This window comes from Mus caroli, chromosome 10, assembly GCF_900094665.2.
Source record: "Mus caroli chromosome 10, CAROLI_EIJ_v1.1, whole genome shotgun sequence".
Taxonomy (NCBI): Eukaryota; Metazoa; Chordata; class Mammalia; order Rodentia; family Muridae; genus Mus; species Mus caroli.
The window spans coordinates 65,116,595-65,141,052 of NC_034579.1; the positions used below are offsets into that span (position 1 = coordinate 65,116,595).

The window sequence follows — 24,458 nt, forward strand, 5'->3', positions numbered from 1 at the left end:
AATGACAAGCCTGCTCAGAGGACTGAAGGCTAAGAAGCGATCGGCTTAACTCGGGGGAAACTAGTGTCAGCCACTCACCTGAGATTTACACCCAATCCCCCACAGTGCTGATGAACTCAGGAGTAGTCTAATTTCTAATTACGATAGAAATTACACATTTTCTTTAGAAAGAGAAAAAAACGTGTGTGTTGAAGCACTGTTCAAATAGAAATAGAGTTTCTAATAAACAAAACTGCAAATTCCAGGTAGATCAGCTCTAACTCCAGTCTCTTCAGCTACAATGTATTAATTTTGTTATCAATATATCAAAAACTCAAGAGAGGACACAAAACATTGCCTGTGAGAATTATCAGAGAGAAACTGTTTCTGCAAGGAAGGTACAGAAATGTGACCCATGGGTTTTATAATCTTAACTCTGCTTTCTCTACTTGTTCCATTAAATCCAGGATCTTTATGCTGCTTACCCCAGGGACATACGTGGATTCAGACCTCCCTGGCACTGCCTGGCTCACCTCTCTGCCTGGAATTTCGTAGCATAATGCAATCTGCTAAGTCTTCTACAAGGATGACCTGGAGTTATCGACCTCACTAATACAGGTTTATCTCCATTTGCACAGTGTGTATGTACTTAGAATAGATGCACCTTCCGATATCTGCTCCCGTATTTGCTGTTTCTAAAATTACATCCATAAAGCACTGGGCAGGCCAGGGAAAGACACCAGGATGACAAAGCTTACATTTCAGACTACAGTCTTGCATCGGCTCTCGGGTACTTGCTTGGTTTTTCACGCAACAATTTCAAAGAAGCAACAGTCCATTGAGTTTGATGTATGACTAGTTAAAGCGGTTGTTGAACTGGATGATAGGAATGTCAAGTTGGCTATACTGTTTGAAGGAAGGGAAACTGTCCCTTGAAACTGGTGACAGACAATACTGTAGTCTACCTTGGGATAAGGCTGTTTTCTGGGTATCCATTATGCACACTATTCCCTCTGGAGACATGGTGGGACCATACACCACTGAGCCTCCTACAGCATCCACTGCCCCAGACAAGAAGGACAATAAGTTACTCAAAGAAGAGATGCGGCTGGCTTCAGCTCTGCAGAATAAGAAAGTCAGCACCCAGAGCTTTCCTGGAGGCACAAACAGGAGTATACGGCAGAGGAGGGTTTCTCAAAGGTCTGAGGCTACAGGGAGAAGTCAGGTGTGGCTGAAGAAAAGATCCCTTCAGGATCAAAGACTTCTTCCTAGAAGATCCAGGGAGCGTTGTCAGCCTCCTACAGGACCCATGGACTCTTAGAATCCTGCACAGGACCTGGCCCTCCCTCCCAGCGTGAGCACCCTGAGGTCACAGCATGCTCAGCTTCCCTTGGAATAGGATGCTTGGCAGCTGGCTGCATCCCTTTGACCAGCTCTGCTTAGCTTTGTCTCCCCTTCCAGGTGTTGACCTCCAAGTTTTCCTCAACAAATGCTGTAGATAAACTACCTGGAAGGGTCCTTCTAGCAGCCTGGGACCTGAGGCGCGCTAAAATTAGAAGCTGGAGAGGCAGGTAGAGGAAAGTTCATTCCAGGCCTTATCTGGATTCAGTGTAGGGGTTGAAACAAAAGTATGGGGCCATAGCTAATAACTTCTTTATAGATGAGCTCACCAAAACACTGACAGAGGAATACAAATGGGGAAACACAGGGAACGAAAAACATGACTATAGAACCTCTGGCCTTAAAGCCTGGTACACTCCACAGGAACTACCTCAAGATTTTAATGGGAAAAAATATACAATAGAATGCTAAACAGGGCCATGCCTCTGTATGTCCTGGTGGTCATTCATCCCAAGGGGTCACACAGTTCCTGTGATGTCCAAAGACCAGAGAACAGGGGATGGCACCTTTAAACACACTTACATGAAATCACCAGAACCCAAGTATGGTGGTTTGAATATGCTTGGCCCAGGGAGAAGCACTATTAGGAGATGTGGTCTTGTTGGACTGGGTGTGTCACTGTGGACATGGGCTTTTGATTGTTTGTTTTTTCGAGACAGGGTTTCTCAGTATAGCCCTGGCTGTCCTAGAACTCACTTTGTAAACCAGGCTGGCCTCTAACTCAGAAATCCACCTGCCTCTGCCTCCCAAGTGCTGGGATTAAAGGCGTGCGCTACCATGCCCGGCTGGACATGGGTTTTAAGACCTTCCTCCTAGCTGCCTCGAAGCCAGTTTTTCTCCCATTGGCCTCCAGATGAAGCTGTAGAACTCTCAGCTCCTCCTGTACCATGCCTGCCTTGATACTGACATGCTCTTGTTTTGATGAGAATGGACTGAACCTCTGAACCTGTAAGCCAGCCCCAATTAAATGTTGTCCTCTTAAGATTTGCCTTGGTCATGGTGTCTGTTCACAACAGTAAAACCCTAAGACACCATGAGTGAAACACAGCCCATGAGACTCCAGCTGCTGATCTTTTAGAGAAAACACGAGACAATTTTAAAAAATGGGGTAGAGGTGGGAAATTATCTTACTTTTCTATTGCTGTGACAAAACACCATGACCAAAGTAACTTATAAAAGAAAGTATTTAGCTTGAAGGCTTATCATTCCAGACATTTACAGTCCATCACCATCATGGTACACTGGGTAGCATGTTGCACCCAAGGACATCTGCACTCAACAGAGCACCATAGGAATGCTGCTTTCAACCAGCTTGATCCAGAAGAAGAAAAACAGCCCTTCCCTGTGGCATCCAGATGGGAGACCCTTCCCAAGGAGAACCCTGCTCCAGTGGAAACAACAGCCAGGAGCTTGAGAAGAACACTGTCAGTGTGTCCTTACCAGGAGAGCGCATGTGTAAAACAAACTGCTTTTGTAGATTTTTGTTCCTCTTCCTCATAGAAAGAAAAGAGTGCATTCAGCCAGTAAAGGCTCTTGCCATGCTAGCCTGATGATGTGAGCTCAATACCTGGGACCCACGGAAAGGTGGGAGAAGAGAACTGACTCCATAGAGCTGTTGTCTAACCTCCCCATGTGTGCCTTAGCACCTATGCTGAGAGAGTGAGAGAGGAAGAAGAAGGGGAAGAGGAAGAAGAAGAGGAGGAAGAGGAAGAGGAGGAAGAAGAATGAGAAGGAAGAGGAGGAAAAAGAATCAGGAGGAGGAGAAAGAGAAGGAGGGGGAAAGGAGGAAGAAGAAGGAAGGAAGGAAGGAAGGAAAGAAAGAAGGAAATTTTAAGTTGGGGAGCAACTTACCTCAAATTAAGGCAATTATACATCAGCCTATTACCATTTTTAAATATGTTTTTATTAATTCCTTGAAAATCTCATGTAATATATTTTTATTATAGTCATTGCTGACTCCTCCTACTAACTCCTCTCAGGTTCAACCTAGGCCCCTTCCAACTTCACATAGATAGATACAGATACAGATACAGATACAGACAGAGATACAGATACAGACAGAGATACAGATAGATACAGATACAGATACAGACAGAGATACAGATAGATACAGATACAGATACAGATACAGACAGAGATACAGATAGATACAGATACAGATACAGACAGAGATACAGATAGATACAGATACAGATAGAGATACAGACAGAGATACAGANGATAGATACAGATACAGATACAGACAGAGATACAGATAGATACAGATACAGATAGAGATACAGACAGAGATACAGATAGATACAGATACAGATACGGATACAGACAGAGATACAGATATGTATCACCAATTTGAGCTGTTCATTGTTCATACACTCCAGTATGAGGCCATCCACCCGAGTGTGGTCTACCTGCCAGAAGCCACACCCTTAATGAAAATTGGCTCCACCCATTCCAGAAGCTATCAATTATCAATAGCTCCTCAGGTGGGGTGGAAGCTAGGAAGGCCTTTCCCGCTCCAGACTGGAATGTTGGCTGGATTGATCTTGTGCAGATCTTGTACAGGCAACCGGAGTTGCTGTGAGTTCATGACCATTTCCAGAGATGATGTTTGACTCTAGTCCTTTCTGACCTCTGGCTATTAGTTTTTCAATCCCCTCTTCTGGAATGCTCCCTGAGCCTTGGGAGGAGGGTATGGTACTGTCTTAGTCAGGGTTTCTATCCCTGCACAAACATCATGACCAAGAAGCAAGTTGGGGAGGAAAGGGTTTATTCAGCTTACACTTCCACATTGCTGTTCATCACCAAAGGAAGTCAGGACTGAAACTCAAGCAGGTCAGGAAGCAGGAGCTGAAGCAGAGGCCATGGAGGGATGTTACTTACTGGCTTGCTTCCCCTGGCTTGCTCAGCTTGCTTTCTTATAGAACCCAAGACTACCAGCCCAGGGAGGGCACCACCCACAAGGTGCCCTCCCCCCTTGATCACTAATTGAGAAAATGCCCCACAGCTGGATCTCACCTGAAGCTCCTTTCTCTGTGATAACTCCAGCCAGTATCAAGTTGACACACAAAACCAGCCAGTGCAGGTTCATATTTTTATTCTATTTTGGCTGAGGACTCAACAGATACTATCCCTTGCACTGTGACCAGTCACGCTTACGTGGTTGTTTCATTTACCTTTTCCAGAAAAGCCACTGTGATTTATTCCCCCAGAGAACTGGAATTTCCATGGCCCTAGGGTGGGAATGCAGTCTTCCCTAGATCTGCTTGACAGACAGAGAAACCAGCCCCACTAGCAGATGTGGAAAAGATACATGTCTGAATCTACTGCCCTCTCATTATAGACCACAGAGGACTCTCCCTTCCCAAAATGCTGATTTAATACATAGACAAAGAAAATGATTTCTTCATGTGCCAAAAGGTCAAGTTGTACCCAACACCGCAGTAAACTTGGCAACAAATTCCCTCAGAAAAGAAGTTTTTCTTAGTGGGAAAAAAATGGGCCATTTGCCTCTTTGTTGAGAATTTTTCAATTTGGTGGGTTTTTTCTTCAGCTAATATAAAGTTACCACCAATTTCCTGAAAATCCAAACATGATTTTGAAACCCTGAAATTATTTTGACAAAGAAATATTGCCAGTTCACTTTAGCATCAGGATAAAGTGAGAAAAATATTTTATCAAGATTTCCAGACCAAGAGTCCTCTTTTGCCCAATTCTCACATTGGGAAGGGAGAGGCAAAATGGTTATGGGTCTATATGCATGCCTGGATACATGAGGGGCTGTATTTAAAACAAAAATAAACTCAGCTATGTCGGCGTTGCAGTAATTTCAAGCCAAAGACCACAGCTAAGACACGCCAACAATCTTATGCTAACCAGAAAGGGCTTTCCAACGTTCCCAGAATGAACATTTTTATCATAATGATCGTAGGCTCCAATTTAAGTACCCTCTGGCACCTGAGGAGAAACAGTGACCTGGAAAGCCCTGGCAGGCTAGCAGGTCACAAAGAGCGGTCACTACCCATTAGCGGCTGAAGGTCAGAGTCAGGGTGGCAGAGGTGTAATTAAGCATAGCTCCGGCTTGCATGTTATCATCATCCTGTTTATCCAGACTCCTGTGTGGATTAGTGTCAACAGTCAAGGGCTTTTCCCATGATGAAGGGTAGGCTGCACAATCTAGGGCCATAGAAAACCGTCTCCTACAATGTGCCAGCTACTGTACGAAGGCCTGGCCAAGGGAGGCTTCCATAGCTGCTCAGGAGGGACATCCTCATTACACTGACTGAACAAAGAGTCTCTTGAAAAGAAAGACAAACGCCTCTGGAAAACCAAGGCCAGCCATACATAAATGTGGCAAGTGGCACTGATATCCGCGACAACCTGTCTGCAACAGCTGACTGTTTAGCTTGTGATTTTAGATGGATATCAGAAGGTGGGGAACACAGGCTGACAAGAGAACAGCCATTCTAACTGTGTCCTCAGGGACAGGCTCAGCTGATGCTGTCGGTGATGACGCCTGGAGGTCAGAGGGGCTTCCAAAAAAAGGACTGGTTCCTTCCCATGTCACCCCCAACAGCAGTCTCCACCTGAATGTACTGTGGACACCTGCATGTGTACCAGTAGCTTCTGGGGATGCCTGAAGAAGGAGCCATTATGACAAGAGCCACCATTTTTAAGATGAGGATCACACTGTGCTGCCCTGGCAGACAAAGGAGAATGGTGGACAGAAGTTACAACATCACTTTGTTCATGCAGGAGCTTGGTCATGGTTGTTACTCTTATTCATAGGCTCACAGACCTTTCCCAGTACTCCCTAAGACTGACAACTGTTTCAAAAACCATCTCTTCCCAGAAATTCATTTAAAAAAACAAAAAACAAACAAACAAAAAAAGCATGGGTACTCATTTTTTTTTACCAATGACAGCATTTAGTCAATCTTCCGTCATGTTTAGTAGTGTTGGATATTATTAAGAAACCATTAGCTGAGGCTAGAGAGATGGCTCCACAGTTAGGAACACTTGCTGTTCTTCCAAACGACCTGAGTTCTATCCCAGCACCCACACTAGTCAGCTCACAACCACCAGTATCTAGCTCCTGGTGATCCAATGGCCTTAGTGCCTCTGGAGGCAGCTGAACAGATGTGGCACATGTGCACACACACACACACACACACTCCACCCTCACACACACACAGAAACACATACACATAAAAATTTTTTAAAAATCATTTTTAAGTAGCCACTCACTGATATTGCTCAGTCTGCTGCTAAACTGATTTAATCTCGGTTGAAAGGCATTTTTAATGCAAATTGTGGTTCCCTTTCATAGGAACTTTGCTGAGAATCTTTTTGTATGAAAATCATTTCTGAACTTACCTGTTTAAGAACTTTAGATCTATAGAGCTAGAGAGATTTCTCAGTAGCTAAGAGTATTGGCTGCCCTTCCAAAGGACCTGGCTTCTCTTCCTAGCACCCACAGGGCAGCTCACAACAGCCTATTAACTCCAGTTCCAGGGGATCTGATGCCTTCTTCTGGCCTCCACAGGCATTAGGCATGCAGGTAGTATGCAGATATGCATGCAAAAACCAACCAAACAACAAAAATAACTCATATAGAAGACAAATCATTGAAAAATGAAAAATAAATTTTAGATATGTAGATATTCAACATTGTCAAAGAGGCAAACACACAAAAACTGAACAAGGAGGGGGGAGGGGGGGAGGGAGGGAGGGAGGGAGGGAGGGAGAGAGAGAGAGAGAGAGAGAGAGAGAGAGAGAGAGAGAGAGAGAGAAACTTCAGTCACATATATATTAAATTCTTACTCTCCTACCAGAAATTCCCCTTTTTCTCAGTAAAATTCAGTTGGTCTTGTGTACTGAAATCCAGCATCTTTAAGATGGAGTCAGAGAGGTCAGGGCTGCTGTTGTTTTTGTCAGATGCTTACCTTTCTCAAGCTACTTTCCCCTGGGGCTTCTTCCCTAACTCACACACTCCCTCCTCCTCCTCCTGGCTTCAAGAATCTGCCAAGTTCTAAGAGGCTAACATTTCATCTTTCACAACAACCTTCTGAGGTCAGCCCTCCTGTGGAGCAACCATGTTCACCGAGATAGTTCCCATGATCTGAGTTACTCAGCCTGAAGAAGGTATAACTTTAACGTCGTCATACCAAGAAGGCCAATTACATTCACCCAAAAGGCAGAAAGCAACGGCATGGTATGAGTCTCACTCAATGATAAGGCTGAAGAGCTGAGCTTTCTTGGTGCCTACGAAGTGTAATGAAGAACACCATCTGAGGATATCAGAAAGAGGCCACGATTAAGATGCTCAACACCGGGCTGGAGCAATGGCTCATGGGTAAAATGCTTGTGGTGCAAACATGAAGACCTGTGCTGGAACCCTAGAACCCATGTAAAGCTACACAGAGGGGTCTGCAACACCAGTGCCAGGAGCAATATGATACAGTTAGAAGCCGAGACAGGAGGATCTCTGAAGCCAGCCTTCAGACACAGATATCCATTTCTTTCCTTTAGTGTTGTGCCTGCATGCATGCATGTATGTATGCCTCATGCATGCACAGTGTCTATGAAGATCAGAAGAGGGTGTTAGATCCTGAGACTAGATTTACAGATGGTTGTGAGCAACCCTGTGCATGCTGGGAATCGAACCTGGATCCCCTGGTAAAGCACCCAGTGGACTAAACTGCTGAGCCATCTCCCGCTCCGACCCCTTGTAATTTCTATTTTTGACTTCTCTTGTTCAAAGCTGCAAAGCCTTTGGTTTCCTGAGGGAGGCAAAACGTATGCATGGCACTGAAAGGTCTCCTAATTAAAACTAATATTACACAAGAAATGCATTCTAATCTCTCAGGGATATAAGAAAGATATAACACAGGAATGTTTTTTTTTTTTAAGGCATTAACAAATAGCAGAGCTAGAGGAAGGACTGAAGGGGCTGAAAGGGATTGCAACCACATAGGAAGAACAACAGTATCAACCAACCAGAGCTCCCAGGGATTAAATCACCAACCAAAGAGTACACATGGAGGGACTCATGGCTCCAACTGCACATGCAGCACAGGATGGCCTTGTCAGACATCAATGGGAGGGGAGGCCCTTGGTCCTGTGGAGGCTTGATGCCCCAGCATAGGGGGATGCTAGGGCGGTGAGGTGGGAGTGGGTGGAAGGGTGGGGGAGCACCCTCATAGAGGCAGGGGGAGGGGATGGGATAGGTGGTGTGTCAAGGGGAAACTGGGAAGGGGGACATTTGGAATGTAAATAAATAAAATAACCAATAAAAAAATCCATATGAAAGTGGGTTTTGCCGCCCTCTAATAATAAAAGGCATCTCAATGTACCAAACTCCCCGTGAAGTTAGCTGTATCAGAAAAATAATGAGGCAAGTTATTATTTCTATCTTATAAAAAATGGGGGAAAGGGAGCCCTGTTACGTAAAGCATTATATGTGTGTGTGGGGGTATGTTATAGCTTTATAGCTAAGCGCAAATGACTACTCATGCTAAGCTTCCATCCTGGAATGGAGGGACATCTCAGGCAGGGGAGGGCAGGGCATACAGAACACTCAACTCAGTGCGACTCCAAGTGATCTTGTACATGGCTTTGCAATGGCCCAGCCCATAGCCTTTGATGTCCTAGGGCTGAAAACAGTAACCAAGATGCTCTCAGCTACAGGCAGGCAGGAGGATCCAGAGAGAAAGGTCACATCACACCTAACTGCTTAAGTATCTTGTGTTTCAAATACAACAACAATGACAACAACAACAACAATGGTGCCCAAGTTACACACACATACACACACACAAATCTTTGGTTTTTTTTTTTTTCACTGTAAGAAATATCTTTAGAAAATAAAAAATAAAAATAAATAAAAATTTAACATCTTGTTTTTTCTCTTTGTAAAGAACCCTGAGATGGTGTGACTACACATTACATAAGTCATAAATTATGAAGTCCCTAGATTATGCAATCGTTCAGAGCCATGGCCACATTCATTGTCTTCAGCTGATAATGTTAAGTCCCCCCGGGAAGCATGCATAAGTTATGAGGTGTTTGCGCTTGGAACATCTGGAAACTGGCTTACTGAGCGCTGGCGGGCAGTTATATAAGACGTCCTTCCATTCATGACACTGTTAATCCAGGAACGTGAGCTTGCCTGTTCCTGTCTTAAAGTCACATAGGACATCTTAAACGATAGCCATGGCAATACGGTCTCCAGCTTACTGGATTCTAAGTCATCGGTGAGTTTTGCTTTACCTGTTCAATGGAGTATGATTTGACTTAGTCAAGCTCTTCTGATGATGCTGAACATTGCTCAGTTGTAGACTAAGTATGCACCAGGGACCTACAGACATAGTCATCGCTTGGACTTCTACACAAGCACACCCTCTCCTCCAAATCTATGGTGACCTGGATGCCGTATGCCACGGAGGCAAAGGGTTTGCCTTGCTCACTAATGTGTGATCAGGGAAGTCAGAAAGAACCCAGTTATGCTCAGATATGCAGCTATGAATTTACGGGGCTTCAGCTGTCGGCTCAACTCCATTTGGTGGGGTTTTTCCTCTCTGTGCTTTCTGGAAACAGTGGTTCAGAGCCATCTGCAGTTCCCTCAAGTCCCCAAACATCCTCTACTAGATGCCTATCACTTCTTACGTAGACTGAAGCTTCTCTTCTCGACCTCAAATCTAAAATGTTCTTCCTACCCTCCCCCTCCTTTTCTAACTCAGGGGAATACATCACACCCGTTTCGTCAGCCAAGGACCTGATACAGACCAAACATTTCATTCGGGCTCACATCTGGCAGAATCAGTGGCTTCAGTCACGAGATGTGTGACCATACCTAACAGAGGGGTTACTGAAGTTACTCTATGTCCCAAGCAGAGGCCACATGTCAGCGGAAGGGCTCAGCATATGCCAGTGCCTCTACCTCAATACCAGTTACACCTGGAATTCTTTCAAAGTCCACTTCTCCTCTGCAGGCTCTCAGTCTAGAAGCAAACTCAGATGACTCTCGCTTCTTCTGGAAAAGCAAACCAAGATCGGAGGTAGGATTGCTCATGGAAACTGGATGAGTTCACTGTAGCTTTCAGTCAAAAGCAGCCTTCTTGCCATTATCTCTAGGTCTCACATCCAACAGTGAGTTTCCGAGAGACCAGGATGTTAATGTCACCACCGGGCCAGAACAGCAAACTGAGAGGAATCAAATGTTTATTGCCATCAAGTAACTTCTTCGGATTCCCCGTGGAGCACACTTAAGAACTAGATCGCTAGAAACGGAAATACTTCCCTAACTTGGCTCAGATCGCTTGCCGTGACATTCAGGAGAGTTGACAGGCATGATCTGATGGCTGGTCCCTCCCGCCCCTCGACCTCCATGATTGATCATCAGTGATTGCTATCCTGGCGGGAGCCATGTCCAAATTGCCAAGGGCTTGGGAACCCTGAGCCACCTGGGTGACTCCCAGGGACGAGAAAACTCAGGAACTCTGGCTGCTCACACGCTGATGAGATTTCTCCTGGAATGCTGAAGTCAGGACTTTTAGACCCTTTCTCTCTTGATTCTCGCTATAGTGTATATTTTTCTTCTTGTTGACAACAATCTAATGTGCCTGGAAACCACTCTGCGAGCCTATGCTCCACTTGGGAACACCTTAATACTTTTGCAGATGGCTTGGAGCCTTTCATTTTTTAAAACAAGCCATGAACCCTAAATCATCCTGCCATATTTCTGCACTGCTATAGAAAATGCACCGGAGGTAACTGCACTCATTTTTCTCAAGACAACAGAGCTGTCAGTGAACCTGGACAAGGAGTCTGAGTTCATTAGCTCAAGGAAGGGATCCAGGACGCCCACATTTAGTTTGAGTTCTCTCCAGAAGGCCTTAAGACAGGACCCTTGGTTGGCTTGTGTCACATAGGATAGTTAATCCAGAAGGCAGCCATAGGAGTACAGGTCAGACTGGGACTGTCTCTGAGGATAATGGAATGCTAATGATATTCAGGACATGTAGCAGTCAGTGCTGGGATTCCATTCCCCCAGAGCACGCTGAGACATGAACAGTGCATCTCCGATTGCCTTACAGAGGGAGTGGGTGGGGTATTTGTTTTCTGGCTTCTTGTGAAGGCTACCCTTGGATACTGAATATCCAGAATCTTCATGCACATTCCAGGCTGTTGTTGAGTCAGAAAACATTCCCACGGGGCCCTCCAAAGAGGTGAAGCAGATCTGCAGAGACTAACACTAGATAGGAGGTGTCAATATGCACAGGAAATAGCTATCATGGAGTTAACCAGAAGCTGGTCCCAGGGCAAAGCAACAACGTCTTCACCAGCATAGGCAAGCAGCCAGTTCCTGGCTCAATCGAACTGACATGATCAGCTAACTCTAGAAAGTTCTAAGGCTTTTTCCAATGCCTACAGAGTAGGGGAGCCTCTCATGGGATCATTGCCCCTCATGGCTTAATCGAGGGTTTCTCTTTCCCAGGCTCCCCTCTTCAAGAAACATCTATTTCCCCCTCCCCACCACCCCAAGGTTAAGCCTCTGCTATGGCTTCCATTATTCAAATTCACCCCACCTTTGCAGATACATCCTAAGAAGGATAAATCCCTGAAAATGCCTTCCTTGGCTGTGGCCTCTACTTCGCTCCTCTTCAAAGGTATTCTAGTGGTGATGGTGAATTTGGACATTTTAAAGCATTTTTTTTTTATTGAAAAGAGCAGGAATCCTCAACCCCAAGGGCAGACACTAAGATGAATGTTTTGTAAGCTCCTTCAGTCTCACTAGAGTACCCACTTAGCAAAGCTCACCCATGACAACTGGAGAAAAATGAGACACGGGTTCTTCCTGTCTCTGCACCAACAGACAGGGGTCACTTGTGTTTGCTGTGGGTGATTCTGACAGGGGTAAGCAGTGGACAAGTTAAGGTTGGAAGCTTTGAGATCTTTGACCTCTAAGGATACTGTGTGCATGCACAGACACACACACTTTAAAATATTAAATATAACTATTTTTTAAAGTGATCTTACTTTTTTATGTCTGTGAATTACTGAGGATATAAATCCTATGAGATATTTACCCAAGAGAAAGCTTGGGCGGGTTGTGTGGAAATACACTCACTGGGTTATAAAACAAAGGAAATCAAGACATGGTGCTTGACCTCAAATATTAACATCTTTGGTGAATGAAAATTGTGCCTTTCCTTTCTTCTTCCTTCCTTGGTTTACACAATTCCCAACTAAGCAGGACAAACCAGGGCTCCCCAGTGCTGGGTCACACCTTCGAGACAGGTGGGACCACACAGAGAAGGCATGTGGCACCTCTGAAGTGCTGAAGGTCAGAAATCGGTGTCTATCCTTGGTAAGAAGCTGAACGCCAAGACAAGGAGAAATCACTCCCAAACCTGAATGCTCTTAGTTACAAATCTCTCTAGAAATAAAGACGGGCCAGAAATGGAATGCAAGCCAACCCCAAATCACATACTGAAGTTACTCTCTCTTCGCTGGAATATAAGAAATTGGAAACAATTCGGAAACTTCTGCCATTAGAATAGGGAATCAAAGCCCAACACTCAGAAATAAAGCCAAGCAATTTACTGGGTATCCTTTCTGCCCTGCCAAGAAAACTCTGGAATTTGATGACTCTTGTACAATATTTGTAACGACTTCTCATGTCCTGACAAAATAAACACAGACACACATTTTCATGCTATTAAAAATCTAAGGTCAAACCTTTGGGTGATTTACATTAGCATTCCAAAGTTCTACATGTTAACACGCACTTTTTTTTTTTTTAAGCCTTTAAAAAAAATCAACACACTGCTATTAAAGTCAACCCACTTCTCTGCAGTTTGGAATGGAAATACTCCGTGAATTGCTTACACTACCAATAGAATGAAACAAGAGCCAGAGATGCTAAGGAAGTGTCATCTGAGTAGAAAAACCATTTAGAGAGAGACAAGGGAAGGGTATGAACAACGAGCCAGGAGGAAGGATGGACGGCTCTCAGCAGACCATGAACGTTTCATGAACACATGGACAGTGCTTGGCCCCTCTACTCATTGGGGTCATGGCTAATCCTGGTTGTCAGCTTGACCACATCTGGAATGAACTACAATCCAGACTACAAGTTTCTGACCTAGATCTTGACATGTAGATCTTGAGGAATGGTGGCCATGAAAACCTTAGGCCCAGGCAAGGTTGTACATGCCTTTAATTCCAGGAGACAGAGGCAAGGAGATCTCTGAGTTCAAGGTTATCTTGGGACAAAGCAAGTTGTAGATTCAGGTGTGGTGGTACATACCTTTAACCTAGGCCACACCTTCTGCTGGAGACCTATAGAGGGACAGTGGAAGAAGGAAAACTCACTCTTCTTCACCTGCTTGCACTTACTTGCCAGCACATCTGTTGGAACCAACTTCTACAGAAGACCAGCAGAAACAACTAGCCTTGTGGGACTGAGCAACTACTAGATTCTTGGATTTCCCATTCACAGTTGCCCATTGTTGGGTTAGTTGTATGTAAGTCATTCCAATAAATTCCTTAATACATAGAGAGACATTCCATAAGTTCTGTGGCTCTAGAGAACCCTAAGACAAAGGAGGAAAAGACAGCAATAACAGTGCTTTTCAATGGGTATCAGAGGCTGGCCAAGAGCCGAGGAGCTGTCTCTCCCGTCCGGAACTCATTTCCACATGGTGGAATAGCAACTTGGAAGACAGGATGAAAAAAATCTGGAAAACATTGGAGTTGCTCACATCCTGTGACCTAGGAATTCTACTTGTGACACTTCAGGGAACCTGAAAACATACAGACACAGACAGATCACTCTGAGTGTAGAAGAAATAGAACTCTCAGCCGGCTAGCTATGAGACAGATTCACCCAGTTACATTATTACCTATCCGTCCCTTACACACATACAGTGGTATTTCAAAAAGTGACAAAAATAAGAGGTTATTTGTATCCCTGACCAGGAAGATCTCCATGTAGTATTCTTCTGAGAAAATCTGATTGCAAAATGATGCGTAGAATGAGCCTATCTTCAAACAACAGAAAGACGCAATGTCTGTGTAAACCAAGCAATCAAAGCCACACATACGGGGCTGTGATATTCATTTTTACTTCAGGCAGAAATTATTTTCCTTTGAGAGTACTTTCTGGCAACAAGGATAGAAAGGGAACATACCTCCTCATTCCTGAAATCTCTTTAATATCTTTTGATAAGAATGTCTCTCCCTATCCAGGACTGTATCAAATTGCAGCAATGGGCCACTAGTCATTCTGTAATGACTCCAAAGGGGCCACTGGGTAGAAAGTAGACGCCACCATGATTTATGATCTTCAGCTAATGAGCAGCGCCACATAACAGCTCAGTACTGTCAGCAACTGCAAAAGCCCTTCATGGGAATAATTTAATTGCTACTGACAGGCCTAATAGATGTCACTAGAATCTGTCCCAGCAGTACCATGACTGACAGAGCCGAGGGAGAACTGGGAAAGGTCCACACAGGATTTGGGAAGCCATAGAAGCTGGGTGCCCATTTCCAGTCCATGACAACCAGCATCAGCAGCCCTGTGACACTGAATAATGATGGTCAGAAACCCACAGGCTTGTCACTTATCAAAGAGACATGTGTCAGTAGGGAATGGAAGACAACAGGCATAAAACCAAAGGATAGAAAGTCTGTCCCAAAGCTCCGAAGCCAAAGGCATGAAGTATGAAACACACAGAGAGGACACAAGTGGGCACCTTTGCACAGCTACCCATGGGACTCAAACTTAATCACAAGGTAGCTTCTAAAATACACTGTTCATGCAATATAGAATATATGAACTTCAGAAACTTCTCACCATGAGCAAGCTGCATCCTCTCTCGCATCAGTTATTAGTATACACACACAAACACGCACACATGCATATCCACAAAATACACACACACATACACAGATACACAATCATACACATACACTCACACACACACATATGCATACACAAACATGAACATACATATACATACATACAGACACATGCATGCACCATACATATACACACATGCATATGCACCCCAACACAATGCACATAAACATGCACATACACAGACATGCACACACACATATATACACAACATGCATATATATACACTCATATACATATACTCACATGCGTACACACACATATGCATATACACGCCAACATGAGCACACATATACATACATATACACACACATACACACATGCACATATACAGCCATACTTACACACACATGCATGCACACACAGACTCACACACACACACAGTGGCACTAGTAATATTCTGTCATGCAGGTTCTGTAAGGAAACCAAAATATCCTTCTGAGGGAATACTGCACAGTTCTAACAAGAAATTGGGTACTCAATCCACAAGAGGACACGGAGGAACACCTATAGGCACCCTGCTAAGTAGGGGACAATCAGTGAAATGAAATGCAGTAGATGAGTGGCGGATATGCCTCAGTACTTTCCAAAAAGAAAGCCACAAAAGCCCACAGAGGGCACATAAGTGTATATTACCAAGAAAAGGAAGTCTTTAAAGACTGGCTCTCATTTAGTCATGTGCATTTGAAGTTTCTCAGCTGCTTTGGTGCTTAGTAACTCATGTCTTTTTAGCTGCCAGCTCCACGGTGCATGGCTATATCCATCCAGTCACCACTTGGAGAATATCTTGGTGCTAAGTTTTGAGAACCATGAACAAAGCCCCTATAAATATGTATGTGCAGGTTTTCTCTGGACGTGAGGTTTTATTTATTGATTGATTGACTCAGTTGGCCACACCAGAAAGTGTGATCTCTGAATCATTTTGGAAAGGCTCTGTTTACCATGAAACTATCTTCCAAAGTGGCCTTTCCATCCTGTAGCCTACCACCTATGCATCAGAGTTCCAGTTGCTGCACTGTATCAGCATCATTTGCCCTTGGGCAGAGCCATTCTAACAGGCTTGAAGTGGGATTTCATTTAACATACATACAGAGACCTAGATGGCCAGCCTCTTACCATCTGTTTATCTCCCTTGATAAAGTATCTATTTGGATCCTTTGAGCACAGTCTAAGCTGTGTGCCTGGTTACAGTTGATGTTTAAGAGTTCATCCTATATTATCAGCTATGCCTTTTGTAGCTATCTCCCCCCCCCACCTCTGGATTGTTCTGCCCCTGCTTTCCCATTTCTATTATTTTATAATATCTCTATCCAATGCCAACTAATGTGCTTCCTAAGTTAATGGAAAAATGCCTTTTCAAAACAAAAACAACATCAAAACAAAACTACTGGATATAGAATATTATGTTTAACAGGAAATCTAGAAGATTAGGAAAATCCTCACCTCTGTCCCAAAACTCATACAGGAGAGAGAGAGAGATTGATTATCAGTGCTGCTCAGAGCAGTGGCTGCCACTCATACAAGAAAGAAAGAAAGAAAGAAAGAAAGAAAGAAAGAAAGAAAGAAAGAAAGAAAGAAAGAAAGAAAGATTGAGAGAGAGAGAGAGAGAGAGAGAGAGAGAGAGAGAGAGAGAGAGAAATAGATTACCCATGCTTGTTACTCAGAGCAGTGGCTGCCACTCATACATGAAAGAAAGAAAGAGAGAGAGGGGACAGAGGGAAAGACAGATATTATTCACCAAAGCTGCTGAGAACAGTGGCTGCCACTCAAACAGAAAAGCCACCATTCTAAACCACGCTTCAAGTCTCATGTACATCAGGGGTTCCTGTGTCAGGCTGATCAAATGTGAGCTGAGGGCTCACTATGCACCAGAAGCAAAACAATGAGGGCTGACTATGCGCCGCTAGAACTCAACCTGCGTGTTCTTGACCTCTAGAGAATGAACTACCAACCAAGCCTACAGCTTTCCCTTGTCACATGCATACACAACGTTATAATCTAATAATACACATGTGCACACACAACATTATAATCTAATAATATAAATGTGCACACACAACATTATAATCTAATAATACACATGTGCATACACCCAGCGACAGATGGGGTGAAAACAGTGTCCTCGAAATCTTTTCCAATTCATCCTGACAATGTTACAACTTTTTGACACCCAAGCAAGTTACAAACTCATTGATGGGAATACTATGGTTCCCCCGTATGGGGTCATGTTTCTCTTTCCTCTGACACTGAAGCATTAGCTAGCCAGCCATGTACATCCCCTTAGATGCTCAGCCCGGGAAACAGTAACGAGTGTGTGGCTTTTCCTCATGTGAAGACAACCTATCAGATACCCATTTGCTCTAAGAGGATGCAACCAAAAATAATAAAACTCAGGGAAATGTTGGCGATGCTCTTGTTTCTTTTGGGAGGAAGAGAAGAGCCAGATGTGATTCTATTCACTTCCAAGCCAGGACATGCACCCAGCAATCCAGAGAATGCCTGGTGTCCTTGCTGGTCCTGAGGGGCATCCAATTTTAAACTGTCACTGAAGCGACCCCTGGAGAGACTAGTGCCTGTCACTTTGTCTAACTCCGGAATGAGGTTCCATCAATGCTGACCCCAGAGTTACTTGTAATTGGACGTAAAAACGTTAATATCGACCCCCATTTACCTTCACTAGTCTACAAAGAGATTGATGAACCCATTACAAGCAAAGAGAGACTGTAAGAAAAATATTTACCTAATTTAAGAGACCGAGCCATCCAATTTGAGTATGCAGTACAGTCATCCCTGTGTGATAAGTTCTCATTACTAACCGCTTTTATCTCTGTGTTAGGGCCGATCTAGCCAGAATTCCATTTGGAAAAGCAAACTTGTTCAAAATGCTATTCATATTTTAATGAAGTTTCCTTAACTTAAAATAGCCCACAGCTCAGAAAAGCACACTCAGAGACTGAAAAGACTGCCTGAAGTTATTCCAGGTTAGTAAAACTTTATAGTTTTAAACACTTTAATCCTTAAATACTGGTTTCGCTAGCACAGACCTCAAGCTTTTTCTATGTAAACTCTTTGGCTTCAACAGCTCCAGTTTTATATGCTCCCACACAAAATAAATTCATAGAGGAGAGAAGAAACATGAAGTATTTATTTGTCTTAGTTGTAACTCCCCTGAAGAGAATCTTGGAGTCACAGAGGCAGATGCCTGTTGCTAGAATCTCAAGTTCTCAAGTCCTCTGTCTTAAATGAACCTTCTGCCTTCCAATAACCCAAACACTTTGGGGAAGAGCTATAAAAATTCTTTATTCCTCAGTCTACACACGTGCATGCATGTGAGTGCACATGAGTACCCACATACGTACATGCAGGCAAACACACACAAACACACGGTCACAGTGTGTTTCTGTTCTGCTTGTCTGTGTGCACTTCTATAAAATACTGTGAAGAAAACAACTTGGCTGATATACTTCCTACTCTGTTCTACCAAGCATTTGCTCAGAGGGGAAAGGAAGAAGGAGGAGGAAAAAGAATGAGAAGACTTGAGTGGGGAAAGGAGAAGACAAACACCAGATGTTCCTTTGCTCGGAGCCGCACGAAACGCAGAGAGCTCTGGGTTATCTTCACTGCAAATGTCTCCTGACCATGATGATTGGCGGAAGTATCTTCTGCAGTAGTGCGCCTCTTAGGACGCCAGGACAGACAGCATGGTGGTGCTTGAGAGTGGGCTTCTCTTGTTGTCAGCTGTGGCTGCCCCTGCCCCAGTACCTGACTCCACATTGTCTTACCAATGAGAACTCTCCGACCCTTTAATAACCACCATAGGAACTTGTCGAACACAAATCCCCAGCCCACCTCTTCCTGGGTCACCACTTCGGAACGATTGAGAACTTTCTAGAGAAGAATCTAAATTTTTCTAACTGAAGTAAACTCAGGCTCTGGCTTTCTGCCTGTGTGCCAGGCAGTAACCACCCGCGCCTTTGCCAAGGTGGGCTGCACAGGCATCCGGGCAGCCCTTCTGATAAAGCAAACACGAGGGCTTAAAAGATAAGGTTTGAAGAGAGCTACTGGGAGCTAAATTTGGAAAACACAAAACTGGACTCCGGTAAGATGGAGGAGGCGGCAGACAGGAAAAGAGGGAGCCATAAAAAAAAAAAAAAATCTTTGTGTGGATGCAAATATTTAGGCAGAGCACCGGAAAAGCAGATGGAACAAACCCATAGTGGGGTCATCCCTCAGCAGGGCCCGGGGTATCTCCACATCTCTGACCTTCACACCACCGTGAAGCTTAGATTTAATAAACCATCTAGTACACAGCCCGGGCCCAGGAACACACATGCATACTCTAATCTCTTTCATAATGAGGGCTGGGAATGAGGGAAGGTTTGAAAACGAACAGCCCTCTCTCTTACACACAGGGCCAGAAGGCAACAGCCTGCCAGATGAGCAAACAAATCCCTTCCCAACCCCCTCTTGCTGTTTAATTTTATTAGCTACAGAATAGAGTGGAACTTCATCTCAAAAATTAAACCATCTTAAAAGAACAGGAACATTTATGTATATTCCGTTCTATATCAAGAAGGAGGCTGGTAGGATGTTAGGCCCAGAAATGATCTATCAGCACATAAAAACAGTAATCAAGCCAACTGAACAGTAAATCCCTCTGAGGTGCACCTTCAACTCTTTCTCTCTTCCTTGATCTCTTCTGGCATGTTGCTCTCCTTGTGTGGCATTATGTACAATCAGAGTACTTCTTCAATAACAAAATGTAAAAATGAAGTGGGTTCGGCCTGAGCCCGCAGAGGCCAGTCCCTAAGCAAAAATCCAGAGGTTAACATCAGCCAGGTGAAAACTGACCCAAATACTCTTGGACGCACTGCTGGAGCTGTTGTATCTGCTAAGTGTGATACATCACCAGGATGTGCGGCGCAGCTGAGCACCCCAAAGAGCCAACGATGCCAGTGACAGAAGCCATTCCGAAACCATGACATGGTCCTGCTCATCCCCACAGTCCCTAACTCTCTAAAGTTCAAGCCACATTTTCATCAACAACAACCATAACAACAATAATAATACCAATAGCAAAATTTATCAACAGTCTCTCACGAAAATGGGGGGAAGATCACCATGGATACAAGAACAGAACATTTGATATCATCCCAAACTATCCTAACATTCATATTTCTTCAGGGTTTCCATTGGGACTGGTTAAATTTTGTTCTTATTAATCCAGAAATGTAGTTAATGTCATTTCTTAAATAAAAACACTCAACAACAGGGACTGGGGCCCGAGGGTATGCTTACGTTTCAATTCACCCACTTGGTTAAACAGGGATTTTTTTTAACAGTCAGATAAACAGAAGACAGGTGAGGAACTGGTTTCTTCTATTGCACATCCAGAACAAGACAGCGAGACCCATGACAAGAGGACTCAATGAATCAGGACAGAAGCATCTTCTTTAGCATTGAGCACACGCACAGCTTACACAAAGACTTGGAACCACACACAAAAACGGAACCTGTCTGATTTTGACACTTAAAACTAGCGGTCCCAGGCTGGAGAGATGGCTCAGTGGTTAAGAACACTGGTTTCTCTTCCAGAGATCGTGAGTTCAATTCCCAGCAACCACATGGTGGCTCACAACCATCTGTAATGGGATCTGATGCCCTCTTCCGGTGTGTCTGAGGACAATGACAGTGTCCTCATGTACATAAAATAAATCTTAAAAAACAAACACCCCCCCCAAAAAAACTAGAGGTCCCAATTCCTTGTCACCATGAGCTAAATAAAAAGTAATAAGACTGAAGTTTCTATAGGCATGCCTTATTTATACTCAGACAGACAGACACACACACACACACAAAATGCTCTGTAATATTATTTCTATTCTACAAGATGGGAACACAAAGTGAGACTGAAGGAAATCTAGACTAAAACATGAAAGGAAACCGAGACCCCATGCCATGTTAAAATGCCACTTAGCAATATAGTCACAGAAGGTAGAACAAGACGACAAACTGAGCCACAGCAAGATGACAAGACAAAGGGCAGACCACAGGACACAGCTCAGCTTGCACGAATGCTATATGTAGAACTGTTTGGTGGCATTTGTATTATTCTCCTGATAGCTATACAAATTTGTATTCTTCGTTAAATACAGACAAGCAGGATTCCTGAAACTATAGTATATTTGAAAAAATACATATATTTACATATATACTATGTATATATATAGCATATATTATATTCCTATATATTATATTCACATACCTATATTTATATCTATATAAATATAATAATAAATATTAATATATAAGTATATATAATACATATTCTTAAAACACGTACTGGAAAGTCACATTTGAGAATACATAGAATCCTAGAAAAAACAAATAAGATAGTGTTCCCTCCCATCTCTGACCATCTACGGGTAGGCAGTTCTATACATAAGGCAGGGAAATGTCTGATCTAAAATGCAGTTCGTGCAATACTGTCATGTAGATGGAAAAAAATTCATTTGAGAAAGGAGGAAGTTACAGCTCATTCATGTGGAAGAAGGGCACAGTATATAACAGCTCATAAATATAGGCCATGACAAAACAAAAAAACAAAACAAACAAAAAACAAAACAAAGAATAAAAAAAACAACAACAACCAAAAAAAAAAAAAACCCACCTTAAGGTCTACACAAGGGAAACACACAAGCTACCACCCCCATGTAGAACTGCCATTCTGCCACAACGCCACCTATTTATTTTAATCATGAAAATCCTCCCCAAATACAGCTATTTGACAAGCACTTGAGGCCAAACGTGAACAGAACTGAGCTCCAGCAATCCCGGAAGCTCGTTTTTCAAACATACCTACTCCCCGTCCCAAATTTACCTTTCTTGGATTTGGCCCCGATCTTCAGTTTGGACGGCCATGCAATCTGCGTGTTTGTCTCCTCCATGATCTGAGTCAGGGATCAAGAGAAAAATATTGACTCAATTAAGAACTTGTATTTACAGATAAGATTTTCACACGTTCAAAAAAAAATTCTTATTTTCATGTTTCTGGCTTTGTGTTGATACAACAAGATGATCTCAGCTTAAAACAATGCAAACATCTTTTTGAAAGCTCGAGGGAGAAGAGGGGGTGTGTTTTCCTAAGCCCTTAATCTACTGAGAGCATCCAAGTCTGTGTTGTTCTCTCCATGAATCCGGAATTTTAACAGAAACAAGACCTCAAAGTACACGGACAAGTGACTAACCCAGCTTGTTGCCAGGACCATCAGAGATGTTTGCACTGAATAAAATTCACCCGAGACCATCATCTATATACTAGATGTGACCCTTGTAATACAGAGTTAAGTCGTACTAAATGAAGATTTCCTCCCATCCCCCAAAATGAAACATCTCCTTCTCCCACTCTCTCTCCATTTGTATTTCATTAAAACTGATGAAATGCTTCTAAACACAGCATCCCTTCATAACGCTCCATTTCCCGTCAGCCTTCCTGTGGGCCAAGATAGTGTTTATGCTATCGCTCCACCCATTCATATATGCAGATAATACCAGCAGAAGGGAGCCTAGCACATAACGTGAGAGAGGACAGGCAGCAGGCATCGAAAGTGGAGGTGGCAATGACGAGGCAGAAGCCACAGACGACAGCATGAGCGAAGCCAACAAGTAATCGGAAAGGAATCAGAGTCTCCCAAGACAAAACAGTCTTTCTTGCTTGCCAATTCCACGGGGCTGTTCACTTGGGAACACGAATAGAAAACTAACTCTGCACAGGCTAACAGGAACAGAAAATGCAACAAACTAACAGCACGTCACTTCTAGGTCTATCAGCACCCGACAGTCAAGAATTACTCAGAGCAAGACCCAAAGCAGAAAGACCAGGCAGAGCAAGATGAGACTTATTTACTAATATGGATTTAGAGTTAATTAAACAAATCAATGGCGATGACAACTGAACGCACTATGAACACAACTAACAGTAATTTCCTTCTCAGGCTTGTGTACCAGACATGAGAGTAAATGGTTGACGCAGGTCTCCTTCATTCAAGCACCCGACAGCTCTCAGCAGATGTCTCAAGCTGGCAGCCTACCCATGGGTTCAGGCTGCTGTCCAAAGTGTTAGGGGTAGGGCCAACATTTGAAGATCCAAGAACCTGGCATAGCCATTCTGATCTCTGATTTTCCAGAAAAGTTGGTGGATTCGGCACAAGGAATTCATGACAGCATTTGGCTGGCACAGGCAATAGTTGCCTGCTGTGCACTGGGCCAGTGGGCCCTCAGATGCTCCTGAGCCCAACTGTGTCCCTGATGCTGAGGTCAAACGTCACTTGTATGCTGCCCCTGACTTGTTTGTAGTACTTACTGGTCACTTGGCCCAGTGTCCACACTGCTGTTTTTCTTGGAAAATATTTCTACTTGAAAGCAAGAAAACAAAAACCAAGCCCCCACTGTCTTTGCTTGGTTTATATACGAATCTGATCCAGAAGAAATGTGGGCGCTCTCACCCTCACCCTCACCCTCTAAGTCCTGATCCCTGCCTGTCTCACCTTTGCTAATTAACTGAATTGACATCAGCATTCATTTGATTAACTATGTTATTGGTTTGGGGTTTTGATACTGTTTTGGTTTAAGTGGGTTTGTTTGGGGGACGGTGGTTATTTTTGGTTTTTGGAGGGTTGTTTTTGGTTTTTGCTTGTTGTTTTGAGACAAGGTCTCACCTACACTGGCCTCAAATCTCCAGTCTTCATGCCTCAGCCTCCCAACTTCTGGGATTACAGAGTGAAGCAATCAAGCCCCCTTCCCCACCCCCGGGAGTATTTTTTTAAAAAAATAAAATTAAAAAGAAAGAATGGCTCACTGGTTAAGAGTACTTGCAGTTCCCACTGAGGGCCTGAGTTCTGTTGCCTGCACATACATGGCTGCACACAGTCATCTGTAACTCCAGTTGTAGGGGATTTGATGCCCTCTGTTGATCTCTATGGGCACTGCTCAAACAAGGTGCACATATATACACCTATCAGAAAAGCAAATCTTTTTGTCTTTTTCAAAACCATTTCTTTTTGGTTTTGAGATTATGATATAATTACATCATTTCTCCCCTTCTCTTTCTTCTCTCCCAACCTCCCATATATGCCTCCTGGCTCTCTTCAAAATTCAC

The 24,458-nt window shown here is 43.6% G+C and overlaps 1 protein-coding gene across 5 annotated transcripts in view; it reads right to left on the minus strand.

The window, feature by feature from the left end:
* Window positions 1–24,458, minus strand: part of Bicc1 (BicC family RNA binding protein 1) — a 219,437-nt gene that overhangs the window by 71,330 nt on the left and 123,649 nt on the right. For all 5 annotated transcript variants that reach the window (XM_021173984.2, XM_029482954.1, XM_029482953.1 and 2 more), the window contains one exon: window positions 22,182–22,251. In XM_021173984.2, the coding sequence (XP_021029643.1) occupies window positions 22,182–22,251 (70 nt within the window). The remainder of the gene's footprint in view (window positions 1–22,181; window positions 22,252–24,458) is intronic.